General features: G+C 39.6%; 1 protein-coding gene across 1 annotated transcript in view; it reads left to right on the plus strand.

Moving 5' to 3' along the window:
* The first annotated feature begins 4,489 nt into the window (after nucleotides 1–4,489).
* Nucleotides 4,490–23,862, plus strand: part of rnf17 (ring finger protein 17) — a 28,868-nt gene continuing 9,495 nt past the window's right edge. Inside the window, exons 1-19 of the mRNA XM_051959412.1 lie at nucleotides 4,490–4,497; nucleotides 5,378–5,546; nucleotides 10,238–10,314; nucleotides 11,233–11,307; nucleotides 11,705–11,997; nucleotides 12,120–12,209; nucleotides 12,689–12,847; nucleotides 13,172–13,340; nucleotides 14,239–14,380; nucleotides 15,706–15,893; nucleotides 16,036–16,165; nucleotides 16,379–16,541; nucleotides 17,716–17,831; nucleotides 18,207–18,324; nucleotides 18,929–19,046; nucleotides 20,730–20,981; nucleotides 21,682–21,829; nucleotides 23,289–23,401; nucleotides 23,743–23,833. Coding sequence (XP_051815372.1) covers nucleotides 4,490–4,497; nucleotides 5,378–5,546; nucleotides 10,238–10,314; nucleotides 11,233–11,307; nucleotides 11,705–11,997; nucleotides 12,120–12,209; nucleotides 12,689–12,847; nucleotides 13,172–13,340; nucleotides 14,239–14,380; nucleotides 15,706–15,893; nucleotides 16,036–16,165; nucleotides 16,379–16,541; nucleotides 17,716–17,831; nucleotides 18,207–18,324; nucleotides 18,929–19,046; nucleotides 20,730–20,981; nucleotides 21,682–21,829; nucleotides 23,289–23,401; nucleotides 23,743–23,833 — 2,619 coding nt within the window. The remainder of the gene's footprint in view (nucleotides 4,498–5,377; nucleotides 5,547–10,237; nucleotides 10,315–11,232; nucleotides 11,308–11,704; nucleotides 11,998–12,119; nucleotides 12,210–12,688; nucleotides 12,848–13,171; nucleotides 13,341–14,238; nucleotides 14,381–15,705; nucleotides 15,894–16,035; nucleotides 16,166–16,378; nucleotides 16,542–17,715; nucleotides 17,832–18,206; nucleotides 18,325–18,928; nucleotides 19,047–20,729; nucleotides 20,982–21,681; nucleotides 21,830–23,288; nucleotides 23,402–23,742; nucleotides 23,834–23,862) is intronic.

Below are 23,862 nucleotides of genomic sequence, written 5' to 3' on the forward strand. Positions count from 1 at the left end.
GGCTCAGCAAACAGCTGTAAGGCAGCTTTCTCAACTATGAACATAATCAAAATATGTTTTGAGAACGGCTCAAACAAGCAGCAGCTCAGTTCTCCCATTAAGCAGCAGAGATATTAGGGGAGTGATATGAGACAGACAAAAATGTAAAAGTGTTCAAATGTTTACATTTATGAGATTTATGTATTGTTAAAGATGTATAGAAGTTGATTCAGGTTGTTCAGTCATGCTTTTTTAAGTTCTGCACTTTATTCTAAGATATACAGTTACATATAAGTTATTTATTAATAAATGTCTATATGTTTTTGAACTGTACTGAATTTATTTGACGGTCAGTTTTTGATTACAGGCAGACTCTAATAAAACTACCAGGTTACATCAGCATATATCACAGTAACTCAAGTTAGACATTATGATGTTCTGGACCTTTGCTGACTGGACCTCTCTGAATTTTAGCTGAATACCCCTGGCTTAGAAGAAGAGGGACATGAGTCTAGAACTTCTAATGACCCAACATCAGTCAGTGGAGAAAAAATAAGAATAAGAAAGCAAAGCTAAATGAAACCATTTCAGTGTTTTAATAAGCCTGTTGCTTGTCCTGTGAATACTGCCACTTTAGGGAACACTACAGCTGGAGCTAAGGTTAACATTTAGGAAAGGGAGCCTGATGAAGAGGAAACATCAGGTCTACCTGATGAAGAGGAAACATCAGCTCTACCTGATGGCAGGAGGAGGAGCTGCTGACGCTATAATGTCTATAAGTATCTAATTGGTAGTTTGAAATAAAGGAGCTGCTGCTGCTGTGTGTGTGTGTGTGTGTGTGTGTGTGTGTGTGTGTGTGTGTGTGTGTGTGTGTGCGCGGACATGTGAGTGCACGCGCACATATATGAGAACCTGACCTGGCTTTGGTTTATGAGGTTGGAGTATACACACTAGAAAAAACTAGACTACACCACTGGTTATGACTGTCATTACTGTGTACACGACTTGCTTTGATTTAGAGTTAGGGGAAGTGCAGTGGGGGCAGGCAATACAATGAAAGTCAGTCTGTCTATGAATGCCAGCGCAAGAGCTTTATTGTGATGGGCAGGAGCTTTATTGTGCAGTGGCAGGCTCCGAAGCCCCGCCCACCAATGAAACGAAATATGGAGTCATATTTTCATTTTGGGGGTGAAAACGAAAAAACGAAAAAACGAACCGTTTCCTGTTTTTTTGTTTTTTGTTCAAAACGAAAAAACGAATAAACGAACCGTTTCCTGCTTTTTTTGTTTTTTGCTCAAAACGAAAAAATGAAAAAACGGCTTGATTTTTTGTTTCTGCTTGTGTCTTTTATAGCCGGGAATCAAACGGATAAAACGTACCTTGTCCCAAATCTGCTTTATATAACAATATTATGGAAGCTTAACACCTAACATAGTCAGTGTTCACGAAAAATTTGATGTTATTATTTACTATTCACTGAGTCTTGGGTGAGTTTCGAGGCCCTGAACGCACCATAGACTGTGGAATGCACCTCCATGGTCACATGACCTAGACAAGCGGGAGAAGCCTACCATAGGATGAATAAAACGTTTTTATAACAACGTTAATGATGGACCGAGGCAGCCATATCTCTGCTGCAATTTGCAAGTTATGCGGGGAAGCCTTCACGCTTCTTGGTAGGATATTTACAACCACTATTCATGACTTTAACTTTTGCTGCGATTTTTGATAATTGATGTTACTTTTACCCCACGCTAGCTCGCTAGCCAGCAGTAGCTAGCTTAATTAGCTAATGAGCTAATCCAAACACGCGTGTGGGCAGGTGCCTGACCGTTCAAAAAAATTATATGATAAAGCTGTTGTTGTCATCACAATGTGCCCAGTCCAGTTATACAATTCTTTAATTTTTAAAGTGTTTGTAGCGTTTTGGGTGTTTTGTGGTGTTTGAAAACTTAAGAAATTGAAAACCTTGTGCCTTAGCCCATGACAGTAAGTACAAACATGGCTCATTAGCTAATGAGCTAATACCAGCAGATTGGATGGCAGATGCTTGCACGTTCAGAATATGAATATCGTGAATTAAAAAGTAAAGTATAATTGTAAGGAAAGTAGTACTCTAGCGTGTTGGGTGTTCTGTGGTGTTATAAGACTTAAACTTGCACAACCCAAAGAAAGCTAAAATGTCGCGCCTTAGCACTGACAGTAAAAGTTTGGTTGATATGCCAAAGACTTGGTTCCAAGTTAACACGGAGTTATTACAACAATTATTTTAATATTTATTCGACAGTTATAAGACAATTTGACAGTTCTGGTACACATTGTTATTTATAGGAATTTCGTTTTGACACTGTAGCCCATTTTAAAGCTTAGCAATATTCCTTCCCTCTATTTTTGTCTCTAAAATTAACATAAATGAAGCACATATTGCTAATTTAGACACACTTAAAGTCACCTTTCATAAATAGGCATTATGAAAGAAAACCCAGTGATGCAACTAATTGTTGTTTTCATTGGTATTAATCTGACAAATGTTTTGCTAAAATAATCCCTGCCTTTCCTGGTCTATAAAATGTCAGAAAATGGGGAAAAATGTCAATCAGTGTTTCCCAAAGCTCAAAATATCCTCAAATATTGTGTTCTTTCTGCAACCCAAAGAACAAAGTGAATACACTTTGTTCTTATAAAAGAGAAAAGAAATCACAAATATTCAAATTTAAAAAACTGGAGTAAGAGGATTTAGAGTTTTTTTGTTTTACCACATAGTTGATTATCAGAATAGTTGACGATTAATTTGATAGTTGACAAAAACTGATTGATGAGCTCTATAAACAGCAGAATCAACATGTTTAACAACCTTTGGAAGTCAAAAGTAAGTGAAATCGATGTCTTGGAACCTGTAAAATCACAGATTGTTTTGTGACTAAGACTGTGATTGTCTTCATAGTCCACTCTGCTGTTGCATTATTCTTGTCTTTTCAGAAGATGACACTGAGAGCAACCTCCCTCGCTTGCTTTTATGCGGCCACATCTTCTGCACTGTCTGCCTGAGGACCCTTCAGGATGACAATGTGATTAGATGTCCTGATTGTGAGGTAAAATTCCTAGTTATTGGACTCTACCTCCAACTGGAGAAGGGTGCAGCTAAAGTATTAACCAAAGCACATTTAACAAGTTCCGACTCAGTGGGTTACTTCCTATTTCTTGGAATATATTAAACAATGTGTAACACAAAGCTAAATTGTGAATTTTTACTTGTTCTCTTCATAGTTCAAGGATATTATGTATGTCCTCAGTTAGCCATTTGTTTATTCTTCCCATGTAAATTAGTGAGAGTGGCTCGTAATTTCACATTTGCATTCAAATATTAGCATTAAAATGAGAGTAACGAAACAAAGTTCCCTCCATGCAGGTTGAGTCCACTCTTCCTAAAGAGGGAGTGGATGGTCTGCAGGAAGATAGTAGAATCATCGGGCTCATCTACACAGCAAAAATGAACAAGATCAAAAGGTAAAATGCAGTCCTGAACCACCACTGACACAGTTTCATAAGACTTTTTTAAACACTTTTTGCCTTCTCCTTGTGCAATCAAAATGTACAGGGTGACACAAAAAACGGGAACTATTTAACAATCCAATAAGTCCAAGAGTGATGGAAGAAAAATTATTTATTCATAGTAATTGAAACCTTAAAACATGCCATTTAAGAAACAATGATGGAATTTTCATTTTTTTGAAAATTACTTCCTGTAGATGGTGTCCTCCTGTACGAATGCATTCTTGAAATCTACCTAGGGCTGTCTCAAGAGTAAAGTGTACACACAGTATCCCAGCTGAGATGTTGCAGTGGTCAATGAGGAATCTGAACAGCAGATTTCAAGAATGCATTCGTACAGGAGGACGCCATCTACAGGAAGTAATTTAAAAAAAAAGAAAATTCCACCATTGTTTCTTAAATGGCATGTATTAATGTTTCAATTACTATGAATAAAATATTTTTCTTCCATCACTTTTGGTTTTATTGGATTGTTAAAAAGTTCCCGTTTTTTTGTGTCACCCTGTATAACACATTTTTGAGAATGAGTTTGATAATCTTTGATAAATACTTTGGTGATTCCATTTTTTAAGCCTTCGTTGCGAGAGATCAAAGAGTCGCAGGAAGAACAAATTATCAACATCCCCAGATGTTAAAGCCGATACTGAGAATATGGAGCAGGTATGTTTGGGTTGCTGATGGGATGTAAAAGTTACTGTGTCAGATATCACAATGTTGAACCTGCTTTGTTCAAATTAATTTAATAGTTTGCACATTTTATATTGCACAACACACTTTGCTATGGCCCCTATTCCTTATGGCATGAAAGTTTACCCTACCATGTTATGTGAAATGGCATTAAGGTGCATAAGTGAAAGTTATTGGCATGAAAATTAAATTCAGAGAGAAAAGAGTAAATTGCTGCCCATTTCCTACTTGTCAACTTTTAGTAAGTAGTGTAAATTCAGTAAAAAAGGAGATGACGAGGTGAGATTGGTGCAGTGATGGAATTTATCATTTTTGAAAGTCAATTTATGTGCAAATCCTTATTTATTGTCATGTGCTTTCAGTACTGACCAAGAAAAAAATTATAGACTTACCTTTGACTGTTGAGAAAGAAAAGATGGATGCCTCGATGGATTAGTAACTTCATTTAGCACTCATAATTAATAATTATTTCCAACACTGAGACAGGATCAGTCTGAGGCAGGATCTAATGTTCCATTATACTGTATGTACTGTCTGTACAGATTATATTTGGGCCTTGACTTGAATTCACTCGTTCAGAATGTAAGGTGTAGTGGCCAGTGTTTTACACTGTCTAAAGGGAACAGTAATATTTTTGGTAATGTTTTCTTTAGGCAGCTGATATTGAGAAGACTGAGAAGCTGATGGATGAGGCGTTGGCTCAAGCTGGAGAGAATCTTGCCCAGCTGGAACACGTCTATGAGGTGAAAACCACACTAGATCAAAAAACTACACCCACCTGTAAGAATTTGATCGTTGACATTGTGCATTTTCTAAAGAAGTGGAAAACAGGATTTTACACATCTTAAAAAAAGAGTAAATTGAAACATCAAAGAGCTGTTCTGTGTGTGTGTTTCTGGTGTGTTCAATTAATGTTTTTCATTTGGTCAGACTCTGACATCTCGTCACGAGAAACAGGTGATGAGAGAGAAAGCTCGATTGGAGATGGAGATCAAGCAGACTACAGACAAGGCTTTACATGCTGTTCAAAAATGGTAGGGACAGTAACTGGTTTATGTAGTTTCAAATCAAATAGGATCTAATGTCTGGCAAGCTCTAAAGTTTTTGAAAGTGAGTAAATCAACAGCTATCTTGATGATTGTAATTTCTTTGTCAACAGGAAGGAAGTGCAGTTCAGTCAGCTGACAGAACTGGAGTCCCAATACTCCACCAGCAAAGCTGTGATGTGCCATGTCCAAGAGAGGATAAAAGCACTGGAGACCGCCATGCAGATGGCCAGAGAAGTACGCCGCAGCCCCTTCCTGGAGAAGTACTGCACACTGGATAAGGTATGAAATGTCATGAGTACATACAGTACATCCCAACAGATATTTCTTTTCACATCCCACAGTCTGATAATTTACATCTATTACTGAGTAAATGCAGGTACCATCTGAGTTGTAGAGGCTAAGCCAATGCTTGAAGCCCCTGAGGTGCTTCACCAGGATGTAAATAGTTGACACGCCGACAACTTTACCGCGTCTGATGAAGAGAGCCGAGACCAATGCTTGCGGTTCCAATAACCTGCGTTTATTACTCCAAATAAGTATAGTCCAACAGCTTTTGTATGTACAAACATTTCATTGTTACCGGCCTTTCAACGACGGCGGCGGCGGCGGCGGTCAAAACTGTTTTATCCTTCCGGGCGGAACACCTGCCCGGATAAAGATTGGTTCCTATTTATAATAATCGAGCTCATTGGCTCCTACATGAGTTTTTTTTTTTTTTTTTTTTTTAAACATTTTCCAACATATCTAATTTAAAGGACCAGTATCTGATTTGGTATGCAGCAATTTTCTGATTATTACTGTTGCCATCTTTTTAGAAAAATTCATTGTGCTGCTTTGTCTGTGATGTGGTAGCTTCTCTCTGCCCGTAATTAACACTGTGCTCTTGAAAATCTATGTCAAAAATAACACTCTATGAACACTAAAGTATAAATGCTGAAAAATTCTCTGTTAAGAATAAAACGTAAAATATGTAAAGCAGAAATAACCTCCATTGCACCACAGTTTTTTGTTATTCTACAATTTGACAAAAGATTTAATTTTGATTACTAATCCCCTTGATTACTAGTAATCTGTGTTGACATCGACCCTGAATAATACATCAGTTGAAATCTTCCTTGAATGCATAAATCACTGGCTCCAGAAGGGGCCACTGTGACATACTCTAAACACTTGGAAAAATAGGTGCAACCAAAGAATATTCAGGCGGTTGTCATCTACGACCTCACCGCTAGGTGTCACTAAAACCTGCACACTGGTACTTAAACCTAATAAGACAAGATAATTAAACACCAGGAGAAATTGAAATTGTTATGGTAGCAACATGTTTGCAGCAACAATAAACATAATAACAATATGTACAATATCTACAAGGATGAAAAATAAAAATGAATAAATACAGTATTAATGGACTGTAAACAGCAGCAATTTAAAGTAGCTTTTTGAATAGAAGAAGTGTAAAATGCAACAGTGCAAAAATTGCTGTGCAAATTTTATTATGGTTTGAGATGATGCTGATCATATGACATAAGCTAGTTTATGTTATCATCAACCAGTAGGGGTGTAGCAGTACACAAAAATCACGGTTCCGTACAAATTTTGGTACGAAAGTCACGGTTTGGTTCGGTTCTCATTTAAGGGGGAAATGTGAAAAAAAACTGCTGATAAAAGAGCTGGTATGACTTTCTGGCCAAAGTGTGGACAAGAAAGAACTTCATAATAGGAAATATATCTTAACGTAATTGCTTTTTTAAAAAAACAACACCATTTCAGCATTTCCCCTGGGTTGGAATGGCTGTGAGGTGGTGGGTTGCGGCGGACGCGCGAAGCAACTAGGGGGGTCCGGGGGCATGCCCCCCCGGAAAAATTTTGAAAATCAAGATGCAAAATGGGGCATTCTGGCACAATTTGGAGCACATTTGTTGTATTTGTAGCCATTTCCAAAAACTAAATTAAATAAAATTTTCATGTTTCTTTTCTAAAAATTAGTGATAGGGAGAAAATATGACAAATATAAACCCACTTGTCCTTGCGATCAAAACATGTCAACTAGTCCAGTCTATTATATTCTGGTCAGATTTCCACAAGCCATTCCAAAATGCCACATCAGTTCTTATTACAAATTTGAAAAAGACGACAAAAGACTTGAATCTGGAATCAAGTGTTGACTTTTACTTTTTTTCTAAAAATAACTACATGTTAGGTACCAAATTCCCACTTCATTTTTATTTATAATAAAAAGGTTATGTCATGACCTTCATTTTACTTAAAAATGTGAAAGAAAACTTCAACTCTGGGTTAACAACTGGTTTTCTGAAGGAGTTAGTTCTGTTTTCAAAACTGTTACTTTTTTGAACACAGAACTAGAATTTGAACACAGAATTTGTTTTGCCATTGAATGATATAATTTTGGGCACTCTATAAATCATTTTATCAAAAGAAACTAGGAACTTTATATTCCGTTGAAATCATTTGTCTCGTTCGTGAGAACAGGTTTTGTCGTGCCTAAATGTTTTAACTGGAGCCATTTTTGCAGTCACTGTCAATTTGTATCGCCGCGGACAACAAAACGGTAAGCAAACTCAGTAAAGGAAGCGAGATCGATGCCTACACTGCGTTGCTCACTTTATTTTGATGACATGCGATAGTTTTGATACTTAATTTGACATATGTCTGTGATACACACCTGCTTTTAGCAGTGGCGGCCCGTGACCAAAATTACTGAGGAAGCCAGTGTGAACAACAAATTAGATTCTGTGTTTTAACTGTTATTTTCATGTAAAAAAATCAGCCTACTGTTACAGTACCTTTATTCTAACGACTTCTCATTCATTTTAGTGAAAAAAAAGAGGTTAAGTGCTCCAGGGGTTGTTCAGGGAGCTGGTAGACCGTTCAAATAGGAGACATGGCCAGCAGAAAAGCCGGTTAAGCTTGGCACTTCCCGTTAGCCACTCGTTTCTGGCATAGTTAGCTTGACAAAAAGAGCGAGCTTTTCCATTAGCTCTACACTTAGTTAGATTGAGCTTTGGAGTTGGCCTACCGTCCCTTTTGACTTGTAGTTGAACTTCAAAAGGAAGTTTTGTGAAGTCATTTTTTTACAAGAAACTCAAGGTCCCTGTCACCATCCATTCTCTGGCTAGCTTGATGGCTATACTTGCTGTGTGGGCTTGCTGGCGCCTGGCGGAACAGCTGCATTAGTGTGGGTATTGTTCATCACAGTTTGTGATTGGTTGGAAGCCAGATTTGATCTGGCCTCCCTTATGTTTTTTTAATGATGCAGCAACCATTAAGCGATGAGCCTTGCTTCAATCTGATTGGCTAATACGGGCTGTTTTTTTCTCTAAGGGAGGCAACGCGAAGCAGGCCTCTGAACAGACAGCGCAGAGGGCATGAGAGACGTAGTGTAATGCACAAAAAGAGCTTGACAAGAGGGGCGCTGTTTTGCTCCTCACAAAGCAGAAATGCCTGATGTAGTGTTTTGACAACAAGGAATGACAAAAATATAAAACATAAAATACATAGTGGTGAAGATTTATATTTTTTCTTTCTTGCATATTTTTTGGGGAAGCCAGGCTTCCCTTGGCCTCCATGAAAAACCGCCACTGGCTTGTAGCCCCAAAAAACGAAACGATGGAGTGCTGCCGCTTCTTGTCCGCCATGCTCGTTGTTCGCCAATCGGAATGACCGACATTTGAAACACGAACTCACGGGATGTCATACGAGAACTGAGTGTTACCGACCAACAGGGATGTGCCTGCTGTCTTCATCCACGGCGAGAAAAGGCTGCCATTCTGTTGATGTCAGCGGCGAATATACCGGACTTATGTGTCAATGCTTTCCAATATTTAGCATTACTTTTTTTTTTGGTTGAGGACCACTTCACAGTGTCAGCATATGGCTTTTGTTGAGGAAATTTCACTCTTGGTTCTGCAAAGTTTGCTGTAGTGGGGTGTTTATTGGTATTCTGGCATACGGTGGGCTTACCAACACAGAGCATGAGCCTGTGAAGGTAAGCCGACCCAGAACATTTTTAGGGCACACATTTTATAGGAATGTCAGAAGATGGATCAAAGGGTAGGGAGGGGCTGTATGCAAATACAGAGGATAAGACAAAACGGACGTCTCAGAGGATGGACAAAAAGGGTTGGGAGGGGGTTGTAAGTAAATGTCACTCGAGGGTAAAACAACAGAACAAAAGGGAAATTGGGTAACAGGAAGTAAGACGGGGGTATGGCAGACAGTAGCAAAACATGAGTCTGGTGACATGTAAAGGTAGTGACAATATGTGGGCTATTTCTCCATCACTTTCATCTTGTCCATTTGTTTTTCGTACTTCACTGGGAAACCAAAGTGATCCCAAACGGGTGATTTTAATTTCGCCGGAGCGTCTTCCAGCTCTAGCTTCTTATCGTTGTTGCTAGCATTAGCCATGAAGCACCGGCAGGAGAATAACGGTCTGTCACATCCTGTGGTTCACTGGAAAATCCTACTTGTTTTTAGTTCCGCAATACTGTGGGACTGTGTGAGCCAGAGAAGGTCCACCACAACTGTGGGCACTACAAAGTTTTAGGTTTCGCAATTAAAACAATTCTGTACATTGGCCATTCTTAATAGTCTTAAAATTTTCGTACCGCGGTACACCTCTGTACTGAACCGAAAGGGCCTGTACAAAACGTTTCGGTACAAATACGTGTACCGTTACACCCCTATCAGCCAGTGATGCTGATGTTGTACAGTCTTACAGCAGATAGTATGAATGACCTGCAATAGTGCTCCTTGCAAAGTGGATGTCTCATTCTGCTGCTGAAGGAGCTGCTTAAAGCCCCCATGGTCACATGCAGTGGGTGAGAGGGATTGTCTACGATGGATGTGAACTTGGCCAACATCCTCCTCTCACCCAGCCAAGTCAGGCAAAATACACACTACAATACAAAATGGACTTATTGCTGAATTCTGCTTCTTGTCTGTGATAGGTTCTGGAGACTCTGCAGGCTCCTGTGGATAAACAGTTGTTCGATATGAAATGTGTCACTGTGGGCTCTGGAATGAGGTTTGTCATTTTAAGCCTGATCTTTGTTTGTGTGTGTTTTAACTTTGAGTGTAAAGGGGGTAAATGCACATTACCAGGTTAATCTTATGGAAGCTGCTGTTCTGGAAGCAGACTTCCAGCAGCCCTGGAATCTGAGAACACAAACAATAGTAGTTCGAGTTCACATATTTTTTTTGTGTTCTTCATTCAAATTTTCATTTAGCTACAGTCTTAGCACCAAAGACTATGGAAAGGACGCCTCTTTATGATTATCAATGGGGGAGTAGCAGTAGGATCAACCTTATTGATCCTTCCCCAAAAAATTCACATATTACAGCAGCTACATTCCTGTGATGCATAGTAGAAAACAAGACAGGAAATGCAAAAGTACATTGAGAATAGAAATAAAGCCATAGTAAGGGCTATGTATACCTTTTACGTGCACAGATATGACACGATGGATATACACATATTTGTACAGATGTTACATTACAAACGAGGTGCCCAGAACAGACTGAAGCCTGGGATTTTGATGGGCAGGAAGCTTTTTTTTTTTAAACAACTGTTCCATTTAGGTTTTTGTATAATGTCAAAATCGACAAAGGAAAAACCCAAAAAGGATGACGCGTCCTCCATAAGCCTTGCTCAGATAAGTGCTAGTTCTGCTTTTATCAGTATGTGCATTGTACAGATAAATAACAGTTGAGAACTGTTTTCCTGCTGTATCAGATACTGCAGTAGATGACTAATTGGAAATTGTACTCGATCTCATTACAGCTGCCAAAATAGAGGATAGATGGATTCAGTGCCAATCCTCATTTTCTGTGCCTTGTAAATTTCTTTATTCTGTAGGTGCATAAAGCATAGGAGACAAAATAAGTGACAGTCTTTGTCTTGGACTACAGATGTTGAATTTGGGCATGTCTGCTTGTGTTCTAGCTGTATTTTCCAGTCAGAGAGTCTGAACCGCAGTTTGGCATTGTGTCTGAAGATGGAAGTCAGCAATGCAGAGCAGTGAGTTCTGATCTTCTCTCTTTCAAGCTTGTCCCTGTTATCCAGTATTTCACTGATACGTTTATTTGGTTTCTGTTTAAAAGAGTGACCGGAATTGCAAAAACACTTAGTCAAATATTATGCCTGTAAGCACAACAAAAGAAACCTTAAATCTGCAAAGATGATGTGTATCATCGCAATTTTCTTTGGAATAGATGATGCTCTTGCTTTTGTACCAGATGTGTTACTATAATATTTATCAATATTTTAAACTGAAATTGTATTGAAAATATTGTCTGATTTGGAAAATACTGCACCTCATGATAACTGTTCTGTAAGTACTTTGCTAACTATAGCATTTGTTAACTCACATTTTTGACAATATTTAAACCAACCTACTCTTCTTGTTACCTTTTAGCCTGTCTGAGTCGTCACCTGTAGGCTACCAGCTGGACAGCTCCAACGGAAAGTCCCCTTGTAAAGGTGCAGAGGGCAATAACAGCACATACATGTCAACCAGTCCCAACAAGCTCTGTACTCCACAAAAACAGGGCCGGAAAAGCCCAGGAACTAACAGTCCACCATCCCGAGGCTCCTCTACAAGCCCAAGACCTTGTCGCAGGTCCAACCTTTCTGGCCACAGCTCAGCATCAGACCTTTCAAGCCCGGATGTAATAATTGAGGAGCTTTTAGATGAGGAGCAAGGGCAAGGTTTGTGTAGCTTCATTATCTATCCACTTTTGACTTTGCTTTTTCTAAAATATTGTCAGATCTCAATGCAGAAAGAAGAAAAGATGTGACGTTTTTCTTAAATCTTTTATGTCATTCTGCAGCTCTGCCTCCCACTGGCCCTCAGCTGGCCAGTGACAAATGGAGAAAGCAGAAGAGAAAAAAGAACCTGTTTCCTCGCTATAAGAGAAGTGGTAGGGGGAGGCAATTCTGTAATTTATGTCAGCTTGAACATAAGACAGGCCTTATTTTATGTTTTTGCATGACCACTTCTTGAAAACAGAATCGTCTGTGGGCTCATTTTTACTGCAATATAAAGTCTTGCACCTTTATAGAAACAGCACCACTAGAGCTAGTTGTAGCAAGAACTCCAAATTAATGTGTAACATAATAAAGTTAGGATTAGGGCTGGACCCGAATATCCGAATATTCGTTCGCTACGGCGGTATCTGGATATTAATTTTGGTATCCGAATATTCGCCACGCGAATCTATTCTGAAGAAAGGTTGGTAATATTTAGATATTTCTGTTTAGCTCAGTGACTCTCGGCTGACTTTGGTACAACACTTCCTCTGTTCTCCATCACCTCCTTCTGTACTGTCGTTCGCTTCACTAATGTCTGCTCTTAAAACTTTATCCAGCATTTCCCATTCTCCTCAATCCTATTTTGCAGTCAGCCAGTGGGTGGTGGTAACCCACATTGTGAATCCAAGTCACTTTTATGTCCGCTATGTGGCCGAGAAGAGAGAAATCGAGAACCTTTCTAAGAAAATCCACCACTTCTGCGGCATAGATAGTTGTCGCTTCACTTCGAGGGACATGGTGGAAATTGGTGTGTGCATCCTTTGTTCCTCAAAAGGATGGATACAGAGAATTTTTCTTACTGTCACTAAATTGAATGAATTACAGTTGATGTTGTTAATGTATTGTTAACTATTTTGTATTGATTGACATAATTTCTGCTGCCTTCATCATGTAAACCAAAAATTTGGAATGACTCATTACAAAGTGCATGTAATATTTGTACTTGTCCATATTAACAGACTGTTAGATAGTGTTGTTCTACTCCTTTCTGTCCACTTCCATTATGTCCAACTGGAGGGAAACATACTTTGCAGGTTTGATAAACAGCCTTTGTTCCTCTGCACTTCTACAGGCTCTGTGATCTTTGTGAAGTGGAAGGATCTCTGGTGCCGGGCCAGTGTTGTTGAAGTCCTGCAGAATGGCTGTACGGAGGCTGTAAGAACCTGCCCAGTCACCCAGCTTAAGGGGATCCGAGTTTTTCTTCTTGACTCTGGGTTCACAATCAGCATCACCATACCGAGGTATACATATAAATGCAACAGGAGGTAGACGTATTGCCGCTTCCCACAGTTTGAAAATGGAGCCTTGCATCTCCAGCAAGCTGAGAAACAGATTTATAGTGACATGCTCCATATAAATCGAGTCAAATTTGACCAGAACCTTTCTAGAACCCTTGCTGATCCAAGGTACTGCCTTGTTGTTACTACATATTCTTTTCAGCATAATAGCTTTTGTAGTATCACACTTTTGTCTCTGTGACAGCTGAGGCAGAAGACATGGTGTTTTTAGATTGTCCGTCTGTCCAACTCTTGTGAGTGTATCCTCAAGAGTGCCTTGAGGGAAGTTCTTCAAATATACTACAGTAACCTGAACTCAAGGAGGAACTGATACGGTTTTTGTGGTAAAAATTCAAAGTCACTGTGACCTCACGAGAGTCATATTCTTGTGAATACAATAAATCAGGAGCGCCTTAAGGAAATTTCGTTGAATCTGACTTGAATGTCCACTCTGATTCAAGGATGATTTGATTAGAAAACTAAATTTTTCACATATTTCTAAAAAAAAATAAATGATGAAGCAAAGACATTTCACATTTAAAATACCACAGTTCAAGATTGGATGTACACACAAGGCAGTGTTTCTTTTTGTTCTTGAACAGCATTTGTTTTGCTAGCTGAATTTGAATTTTATATTTTTTGACCATATCAGTCATCACTAGAACAGGATTGTTTCACTGCTTTATCTTAATAACTGAAAGATGCAAATCGTCAGTTTAAATGTATTATTCCACTGATGTATTTTGATTGGGTTTGTGGCTGATGCCTGCTACACTGAAGAAGTTGCAGTGATTTTTGAATAACTGTAAGGCCTTTTTTGTTACTGCATTGCATTCTCTGCTCTTGTCTGACACTTTTCCAGAGAAGAGGAGGCCACTGAGACCTCACTGAAGGCTGTGGACAACCACCTGAGGAAAGTGGACGAGGCAGTGAAGTTGGAGCTGGGTTGCTTTGCTCCTCAGGCCATAAGATGTTCACTAAAAGACCTGGTCCCATACGACCTGGTAAGACCACTGAGGTTCATAAAAGATACGATAATAAACGCTAAAACATGTCTCTCTCTCTGAAGGTAAATAAAGGCCAAAAGCTATCACATCTGCCCTCAAGTTACAAACACAGCACCGTTTCAGAAAACACAAGCAAAACATGCTTGTGTGCTGTGTATGGCCAGCGTTTTAGTTTGTGCATCAGTGAGTATGTAAGGGTCCACCACTGTAGCCTTGAAATCAATTTTCTCATCCACTGAAGTTGGTGAGATTCTGAAACTCAAGAGAAAATCATGCAACAAACAACAATCCTAAGCATACAAGTGGTTCTTCAAAGAATGGTTAAAGAAGGATAAAGTTAATGATTTGTAGTGGCCAAGTGAAACTTCGGACCTTAATCCAATAGAAATGTTGTGGAAAGATCTCAAGCGAGCATTTAAGTAACCCACTAACAACACTGAGTTGTTCCTCTGTATGAAGGGAAAACTTAAAATTCCTCCACATAGAAAAACTTCTTGTTGATGTGCAAGGCTGGGCAGTTATTGAGAACAGCTATTTTTAATTATTGTTGTACAAAGGGGTTTACAGCAGATACTGAAAGCCAAGGTTCATATACTTGTAACACTCACAGATAAAGATGTGTCAGATAAAAGTAAATACTAATATAAAGTGCCTTAGTGTTGCCAAAACAAGCTTCAGAGCTTCTCATTCTCCAAGTCTCTGGAACTTTGGGAAGATGGAGCAACATTCTTCCTCAAGATATTTCCTCTGTTTGGTGTTTTGTTGATGGGGATATAAACACTGTCTTACATATCAGTCCAAAATCTCCTATAAGTGTTAATTTTGGTCAGAACCTGGTGACTGAAGGCCACAGCATGTCATTCACATCATTTTCTATTCAGTGACCCCTCATGCCTTGTGAATGAGGGCATTATCATTTTGAAGGAGATTACGCTGATAAGGATAGAAGTATTTCATCACTAGTTTGCGGTGACCCTTCCCTCAAAGGGGACAAGTGGACCCAAGTCCTGTCAGCAAAATGCCTCCCACAGCTTAGCCAAGCATTTTTGAGAGTGTGCGTGTTGTATGATGATAAATAGGCTGTTTTAGTGCTTCTCCAGTTGGCTTTGGGGACCTAATGCGTTCCCCCTAGTGATGGAAAGTAGTAAATTTTCCTCCTCACTGGCACAGTCAGTCGCTTCCTCCCTGATAAATGAAACAATCAGATGTTGTATGTTCTAATATTTTGTGATAATACCACTGAAAGAGTGCTTTCTCTGGTTCGGTTTTGACTGTTAAGATTTTTCTCTTTGCAAACAGGAATTTTTTGTGTGTGTGTGCAGACGAGGGGCTGGAGTAAAGAAGCACAGGCTGAATTCCGCAATGTGGTTGGTTCTGCAGCAGTGGTTATGCGGGCTTTGGGTCAAGACCGAGATTCTTTGCTGGTGGACCTGAAGAAAGCTGCTATGGACCAGTCCAGTGATGTGCCCATCTCTATCAGACAGTACCTTGTTTTCATTGAGGTGGCCAGGTACACATGCTTGTGCAAGCTACCAGCAATATCATATCTCATAGCATAGAGTTTATTGAGAATTAAAATAATCAGAATTTGGAATTTTCTGAATGCAATGCCCTACTATTGAAGTACCCTAACCAGGTGTTTTTCTAAACAGGTTTTATTCCCCTGTGACTCTGGGCAGGAGTCCTCTGTTGTACTACCCACCTGTCTATCCCAAGATCAACACGGAGCTCAATGCTGTGGTTTCCCACATAAACAGTCCTGGTGACTTCTACATGCAGCTGGTAGTAATCGTGAACATGAAAAAAAAAATGTGTAATATGTTTGAACAAGTGTCCAAGGCAAGCAGTGCAATTTAAATTAGGAATAGAAAAAACTTTGTGTGCTTAAGAAGGTCAGTAGGTCTAACAAAAACAAGATTAACTTTATCTGTTTGTTTTAATTTAATCTCTCTATCCTTTAAATTTGTCCGTATCTATCTCCCTACACCCCACCAGGTTGATAACATGGAGTCCTTGTTGCTCTCAGCGAAGCTTCAGGAATGCTACGATGAAACAACAGTGGTCGAACAAGGCAAGCTCAACATCTACTGCCCTGTGATAGGACAGGCCTGTGTGGCTCGCTTTGACGACAAGTCGTGGTACAGAGCTCAGGTCATAGGTGAGGATGTGTGTGTATGAACAAGTTGCAGTTTGAATACTAGGAATAGAACCGAATATCCAAATATTCGGTCATTGTGTTGGTATCTGAATATTAACTTTGAGATCCCCCAGCTGGCTGTAAGCGAGCCAGCAACACAGTGGCTACGTTTCTATGCAGTCAACAACCTTTTCTTAACCGAAATATTGGCAATAACCCGGTTGCGTACGGCAATGTAAACACCCGCAAAAACCCGAATATGCTCATATTCCGGTTTTTAAAAACCCGAATAAGACCCCTGGGTTACTCCTTTTCTAACCCGAATATCTCGTCATATAAACGCACATCAGAATATCTCCATAGAAAGAAACATTAGTTTTCGTTCTGCGCACGTTTCATCCGAAAGGAATCTTGGTCTTTTGAGTACGGCAACTACTTGTATGCCGTGTGTGGCGCGCGACCCACCGGAAATATACAAGGAGAGGTAAACCGACATAGGTAAACCGACATGGCGAAACCCAGACGCGGCGCCACACAGCGTCAGCACAGCATAACACAACAGGAGTAACTGTCTATTTAGACATGTAAACGGGTTATTCCAAATGTTTCAGAAACCGGAATATTGACCTTAACCCAAATATTGATGGCATATAAATGTATTCACTGACCATTTTTGTGAGAGTGTGTCTGTGTTTATGTGCATCTCAGACTTATGTTAGAACCTCTTGTCTTTTTGTAGGATCTTTGAGTCACTTAATGCCAACCCAGAAAATCTGTGCCTAATTTTACAATTTTGAATTAGACTTTCCGTCCTACCTGAATTTGCAGTAGAAGGGTGATCCTGAAATTTGATTGGAAGACCATCTTGAATCAAGTTACATGAAATAGTTTCTTTGAGGTGCTTACAGTCTGGGTTGAATAAAAAAAATTAACTTTGGGTGCAAATGATGATCTGTGCAATGCCATTTTTGTATGCTAATAACTGTTTTACACTTGTTTTATTGTTAAAATCTTTTTTGTTTACATGTGGCATTATTTCTTATGGATCTTGAACTAACTCTTTCATTATCAGTATTTAAAATCAGCAGATAACAGAACATTTCAAGTTTAAATTAACAAATTTTAAGAGATAAGAGGAAAAGGTTTGCAGTACATTAAGCTAAATCTAAAGCTGTAAATTTGTGTCTGTGTGTAGGTCATCCAGGGGAAAGAAAAGTGGAGGTCCAGTACGTTGACTTCGGAAATAAAAGCATCCTGTCAGTCAACGACTTGAGGAAGATCAAAGATGAGTTCTTTGCCCTTCCAGCCATGGTGAGAACAGTTTTTTTTTTTTGCCAGCTATAATTTGTGATGAGAGCACAACACATTTTACACCAGTTATGAGTTAGTCTTAAAGTATAATAGGGCTATCAAGCATTGAGGAAAAACCTTATGATCCCAGATGAAAAAATTATATTGTGTTCACAAAATGGCCCAAAGTGAGTTCTTGTGTTAATTCTTGAATGGATTTGTGGGCCATGTTTTCACATGCACTCTTTCAATGAATTTTCTGAGCTGACACATTTGGCATGCTGAGCAAAAAGACAAAATCCTGTTTATGCTATATTTTTACTAAAATGTTGAGATTTTTCACTATCAATATAGTAAATAATGGTGGATTAAGTCAACATGAATTGTCTATTCCAGGCAATCCACTGCTGTTTGTCAGATGTGATTCCGGTGGAAGGAGAGGTGTGGAGTGAAGCCTGCACCAGCAGATTCATCAGCTTAGCTCACCAAAAACTGGTCACCATTATGGCTACAGGTGTGACGTGGATATGTGTGTGTGAGCTCTTCACTTTAGTATTGCACTCACTTGTGAACAAACACAATCATTGTGATCTTGCATTAGGCTTTGGATCCAGCAAGGAGTGTTGGTAATTAATTGTTAATTGATTAATTGGCATTAATAACGTAACTTATCAAAGATATGTATGAACCAACCAACCACCATGAGGTTAGTAAATAAATGTGAAGAAAGGCTTAGAGCAAAATACTTGTTTTACTACTTGTTTTAAGGAGGAAAACAAGTAGTAAAATACAAGTAAAAAACAAGTAGTAAAATAAGATACTTGTTTTATTGAAAACAAGTATGTATCTTTTTATTAATACTATACAGTAACACGATATGTTTTCAGGTAGGATGTGACAAGACACTAATAAATTGAACAAATAAATTGTTTTATGGGTGTGAATGACCGCACCCATGTGAATAGGCAGGAGTGCAACACACACGCTGCTAAAATTAGTAGCAGCTGTCAGCAATTGACTGGGTGCAAGCAGGAGTTGACTTAGGAAAACAGTCCCATGCAGGCCTCTTATTTAAGACTGTTTTCACTCTTTTTCTTTTCTCCTCTGCACTCCTCCAGAATATGTCACAAAGTCTGCACCTCTGCCTGTCAAACTGTTTGAGGGTGACCTGAACGGACCGCAAACCAACATCGCTGAGCTGCTGATCAAAGAGGAGCTGGCCTGCTTCAAAGAGGGGTAAGACTTCTCTGGAGGGTTATCCACAACTGTTTCAACAAGTTGATAGTTTAAAAAAAATGCAAGAATCTTGTATAATGTGTGAGTTTAAAATAGCTTTTTTTTACTATTTACTGAACACATATTTTATTCCAACACGGTCTCACGGGGATTCGTGAAACTGTCACGTCAGTTTTTGTTTCGGTTTCGTGCGCACCAACACGATGTCGTCATGTTTTTCGTGCCGCTCACCACGAGCGAAACCCGCTGTGGTAATCACATCTGAAAGTGGTTTATACCGGCGGATTCATGACGATCTAAGCTGTCCATCGGCGTTTGCGGCCGCCAGACATCCGGTCACAGTAGCGGCCGCAAACGCCGATGGACAGCTTAAATCGTCATGAATCCGCCGGTATAAACCACTTTCAGATGTGATTACCACAGCGGGTTTCGCTCGTGGTGAGCGGCACGAAAAACATGACGACATCGTGTTGGTGCGCACGAAACCGAAACAAAAACTGACGTGACAGTTTCACGAATCCCCGTGAGACCGGGCTGTTTATTCCAGTGTTGTGTGTTTACAACATCAGTGTTGGTGTTAATTAATAGTTGTTAAACTAGTGTTGTACTGCGCAGACACTGTTAGATCGTTGCTTCCTAACTTCACTGGTTCAGTTTTTCTTAGTTTATCTTTTGCTTTGTATACTTAATTGCAGGGTTTAACTTTATCATTGTAAAACTTGGTCACTGTTCCTAACATTTCCATGCAGTGCCTAATCTGAATGAGTAGAAAACCCATGTTAAGAGCTTTAGTGTCATTTCAGATATATGCGAGTGTCATTAACCCACTTCACTGAAGGGTAATTTCGTTGTGAAAAACCTTAAAAAAGTGAAAATGGAGGTCATGTCAGTGTGATTCTTTCTAGGTTCTGGGTTCATTGGTCCTGTTGTGTCCAGTCCTCTTTAAATCTAAATTAAATTTCAATCTCCGACAGGTGAAAGATTAAGTGGAGCGTTGTTAGAACCGAATATTCATTCTGCCCAGTAACGTCCGACCGCGGGGCGGGGGATACCAAAATTAATATCCGGATACCGCCGTAGCGAACGGATATTCGGGTCCAGCCCTAGTTTGTTTTTATCTCTCTTGGGCTAAGAGCAGCACCACAGAGGAAGACAAGAATGTAGCAAACAGTAACAGTGAGTCTGGTCAGAGCAGCAGGTCGGACTTAATGAGTTACTTTGTTCTGTGGAAACCACAAAGTAAACCACAAACCGAACTTTGATCTAGTTCTTGTGAAGTGTGACCTTGTATAACAGTGAGGAGTTCACCACTCTTTTGAACAGAAAATAGATAATAGTGGACTTTTTGAATGGACAGTTGGCAAATCTATTTGCAGCTTAATGTTGTTGGTCTTGCAGTTGTTTTGAAATCTGCTGATTGTGAGTCTTTGTAGTTGATCAGCTCTATGAGTTTTGGATAGGTTTGTTTATCCTACAAGAGATTTCAAAGGCTTCTGCAGCAACAGTCTAACGATGCATCCAAAAACCTAGAGGGAACATTGCCTTATACAGTATTGTCATCTTTGTTTAGTTTTCCCCTCCTCCTGTCTGTAATCTTTGTGCTGTAAGTTATCTCATTTTCACCTGTTGTTCTTCTCCCACTGCCTCCTCTTTCTCTACCAATTATCTCCTCTTCTCCTATAGTTTGAAGTCCAAGAATGACAGTCCATCCTGTGATGATAGTGCCATATGGGATCCTCCACTTGAGCTTGGTTCAACCATGGACGAGGCTTCTGCTCCGCAACAAATAATCCCTGGAGAGGAGAACGATGAGCCGTTTCAACCTCAGCTGAAATTTCCTGCTCAGCTCAAAGACCTGAAAGTTAAAGTCAGTCACGTCAACTCACCGAGCAGCTTCTACGTCCAGTTCGCCCATAGCGACTTTAAGCTCAAAAGGTCAGCAGTAAATAAGTGAAAATACAAGTTATAACTCTTTGAAATGAACCAGATATTGGAACTGGTATGCCATGCTTCTGATTTAGGGAAAGTTTTGTTGATACGGTTTTGTAGAATGGCCAGCATTTATTAATTTAAATGTCAGATTCCTCCCACTAGTGATACTGAACCAAGTTTTTGTCAAATCAATGTTCAGTTAATCTACTCGTTGGTTCATCAGCAATTTTGAAGATCAGTTTATTTCTTCAAGCAGTCCATTAGCAAAAATGGTACATCTTTACTGTTGCTAAGGTTCATGTGTAAATTACAGTGTTCATCTAAAACAAGAGAATTCAATTGCTTTAGACTGTGGAACTTGCATTTTTTTTAAGATCACCATTATTGCACAAATGATTCTATAGAGCAAACACTTTACACTCTTCGTTCTATACTGTCTTCTAATGTTGGAACTGTGCAGGCAAGCATTGTCTGAAAAATGTGCAAACACATTCTTGTTTGTGAGAGCTAACTGTGAAAATTTCCACAATAGCTTCACAATCTTTTTTTTTTTTTAATTTCCAGCCATTACTGGGTTATAAATGCCTAAAAGGGCTCTAATTGTTACTAGCTTTGTAAATCCACAGGAAGCAAACAGGGAAAGGTCCTGATGACAGGAAGATGTTGCAGGCTTAAAGTTTTATGATCTTGTTGTGTTTTACAGGATATGTGAACTGTTGAAGCAGGAGTGTGCACTAATGGAACCCCAGGATGTGGTGTGGAAGGCAGACATGTACTGTGCTGCGCTAATTAGTGGAGTTTGGGAGAGAGGACAGATCTTGTCTGACGTCACATCCAGCAACACTGCAGAGGTATAAAAACTGTTGCTTCAAAAAGCAGCATGAATATACTGTTTTTCCTTCTACATCATTCAGCTAGTTGTGCGCTGAAAAAGAATCGCCATTAGTGTGTTAGTGAAATATGTTGAGCCTAAATTTAGAGTTTTCAGTGTCACAAAGGTATCTCTCTTTTAACCTGCTAGATCTTCATGGTAACTGATGCAGTGTAGCTCACCTGATCCAATAATGATAATAATGGATTAGATTTATATAGCGCTTTTCTAGGCACTCAAAGCGCTTCACAATGAATCCATCATTCATTCACTCACACATCCTCACTCTGGTGGTGGTAAGCTACATTTGTAGCCACAGCTGCCCTGGGGCAGACTGACGGAAGCGTGGCTGCCAATCCGCGCCTACGGCCCCTCCGACCACCACCAACATTCACATGCATTCATACACCAGTGTGAGAGCAGCACATCCAGAGCAGGTTATTTTTAGAATTTTGCATTTAAATCTGCTGCAATGAGTGTCTCCCTACAGTCAAATAGTTTGTGGATGATTCTTTATGAGCAGTACATATTCTTAGCTGAGAATGAACCACTGAATGAAGCTGTGTAGTTACAGTATCACATGCTGTAAGCACTGCATTGTGGTGGGAACCCAACATGCATTCTCAGCTGGTGATGCAGAAATGGTATGGATATGTTTTTATGTTTGGTCCTGATGTGCCATCAAGTCTGTTTACACTGCTGTTACTGCAGCTGATAGAACCCAGATTAGAAAAATGGTTATTCTGCTAGTATTTAATGCAGAGAATATTCAATATATTAACACATGATTTCCAGTTTTCTACCAGCATTCTGGTCCTGTGTCATTCACAATAGCAGAGCTTTTTACCATCATAAATATTTGTATTTTTCATAGCTGTCCATTATAGCAACTTGTTGGTCATAGTAGATGACACATGATCATTTCATGATCCATACAGTACAATTCCTAAGTGTCCTGTGCATGTTTTTGCTTGTACACAGGTCAGGAATGGAGGGAGGAAAAGGGGAGTTTGAAAGAGAGGGGTGATTTTGACACCTGCTAACTAGTGAAACAATCTCGCAGCAGAGTCACAGAATGCAACTTAAAACTGCAGTGAAAGACAGCTTCACGTGTAGACCGAGCAGTCTGTGCAGATACACATGCTGGATGGTTAAGTTGACACAGCTGTAGATATCTTTGTATTTAGTGACAATGGTGGTTCTAAACTTTTCTTTCTTTGTTCTCTTCCAGTCAGATTCAGAGACAAGCGTATGAAATGCTTAATATAAAATTTGTGTTTGAAAAGCTGCACCAGGCTTCTCCAGCATGCGTTTGCACAGTAGCCACAGTTATGGAGAAATACGTCCAGTGGAAACATACTGGAATTTTCCTTTAAACAATATCATGGCTTAAAATTTGCCTGGCTTGGTGATGGTGTTTCTCTGTTGGCTGATACCAGGTGAGACGATGTGACTATGGCAACGTGGTGAAGGTCCACGTCAGCGACCTGCGACCGCTGCCGTCCTCCTCTGTGGGATCCCTGGCAGTCGAGTGCACTCTCAGCGACATCAGGTGCCCAACACACAGTCACACACACTGCATTTAGTCATGCACCGTGACACACAAATTATGTTTCCATCCATAGAAACCACCCACACACAGCCTCTCACAGTATTACTGGGTGGTATTTTCTAAAATAGACATCAATTTGAATTTTTAATTGGTATATCAGGAGTTGGGTAGGTATATGTGGAGTATGTATCAGCGTTGATTGACTCTGTACAACTTTCGTGATATTTCTGTGCTGTTTTTGTATTTTATTTTGGATGAAGTGTGTACTATCTGATTTCCACTTCTTTCTCACTCTTATGGATTCTAATTGACTTCTCCCTCATGCTTCTTTCTCTCTTCAGGCCAGCAGGAGGCCGATCTCGCTGGACTGATACAGCCTGTGACATAATTGCCTACTATCTGAGCGGAGCATCGGCAACTGTGACCATCAAGGTGTTTCTCTGTTTATGGCTCATTTCTTT

This window comes from Acanthochromis polyacanthus, chromosome 14, assembly GCF_021347895.1.
Source record: "Acanthochromis polyacanthus isolate Apoly-LR-REF ecotype Palm Island chromosome 14, KAUST_Apoly_ChrSc, whole genome shotgun sequence".
Classification (NCBI taxonomy): Eukaryota; Metazoa; Chordata; class Actinopteri; family Pomacentridae; genus Acanthochromis; species Acanthochromis polyacanthus.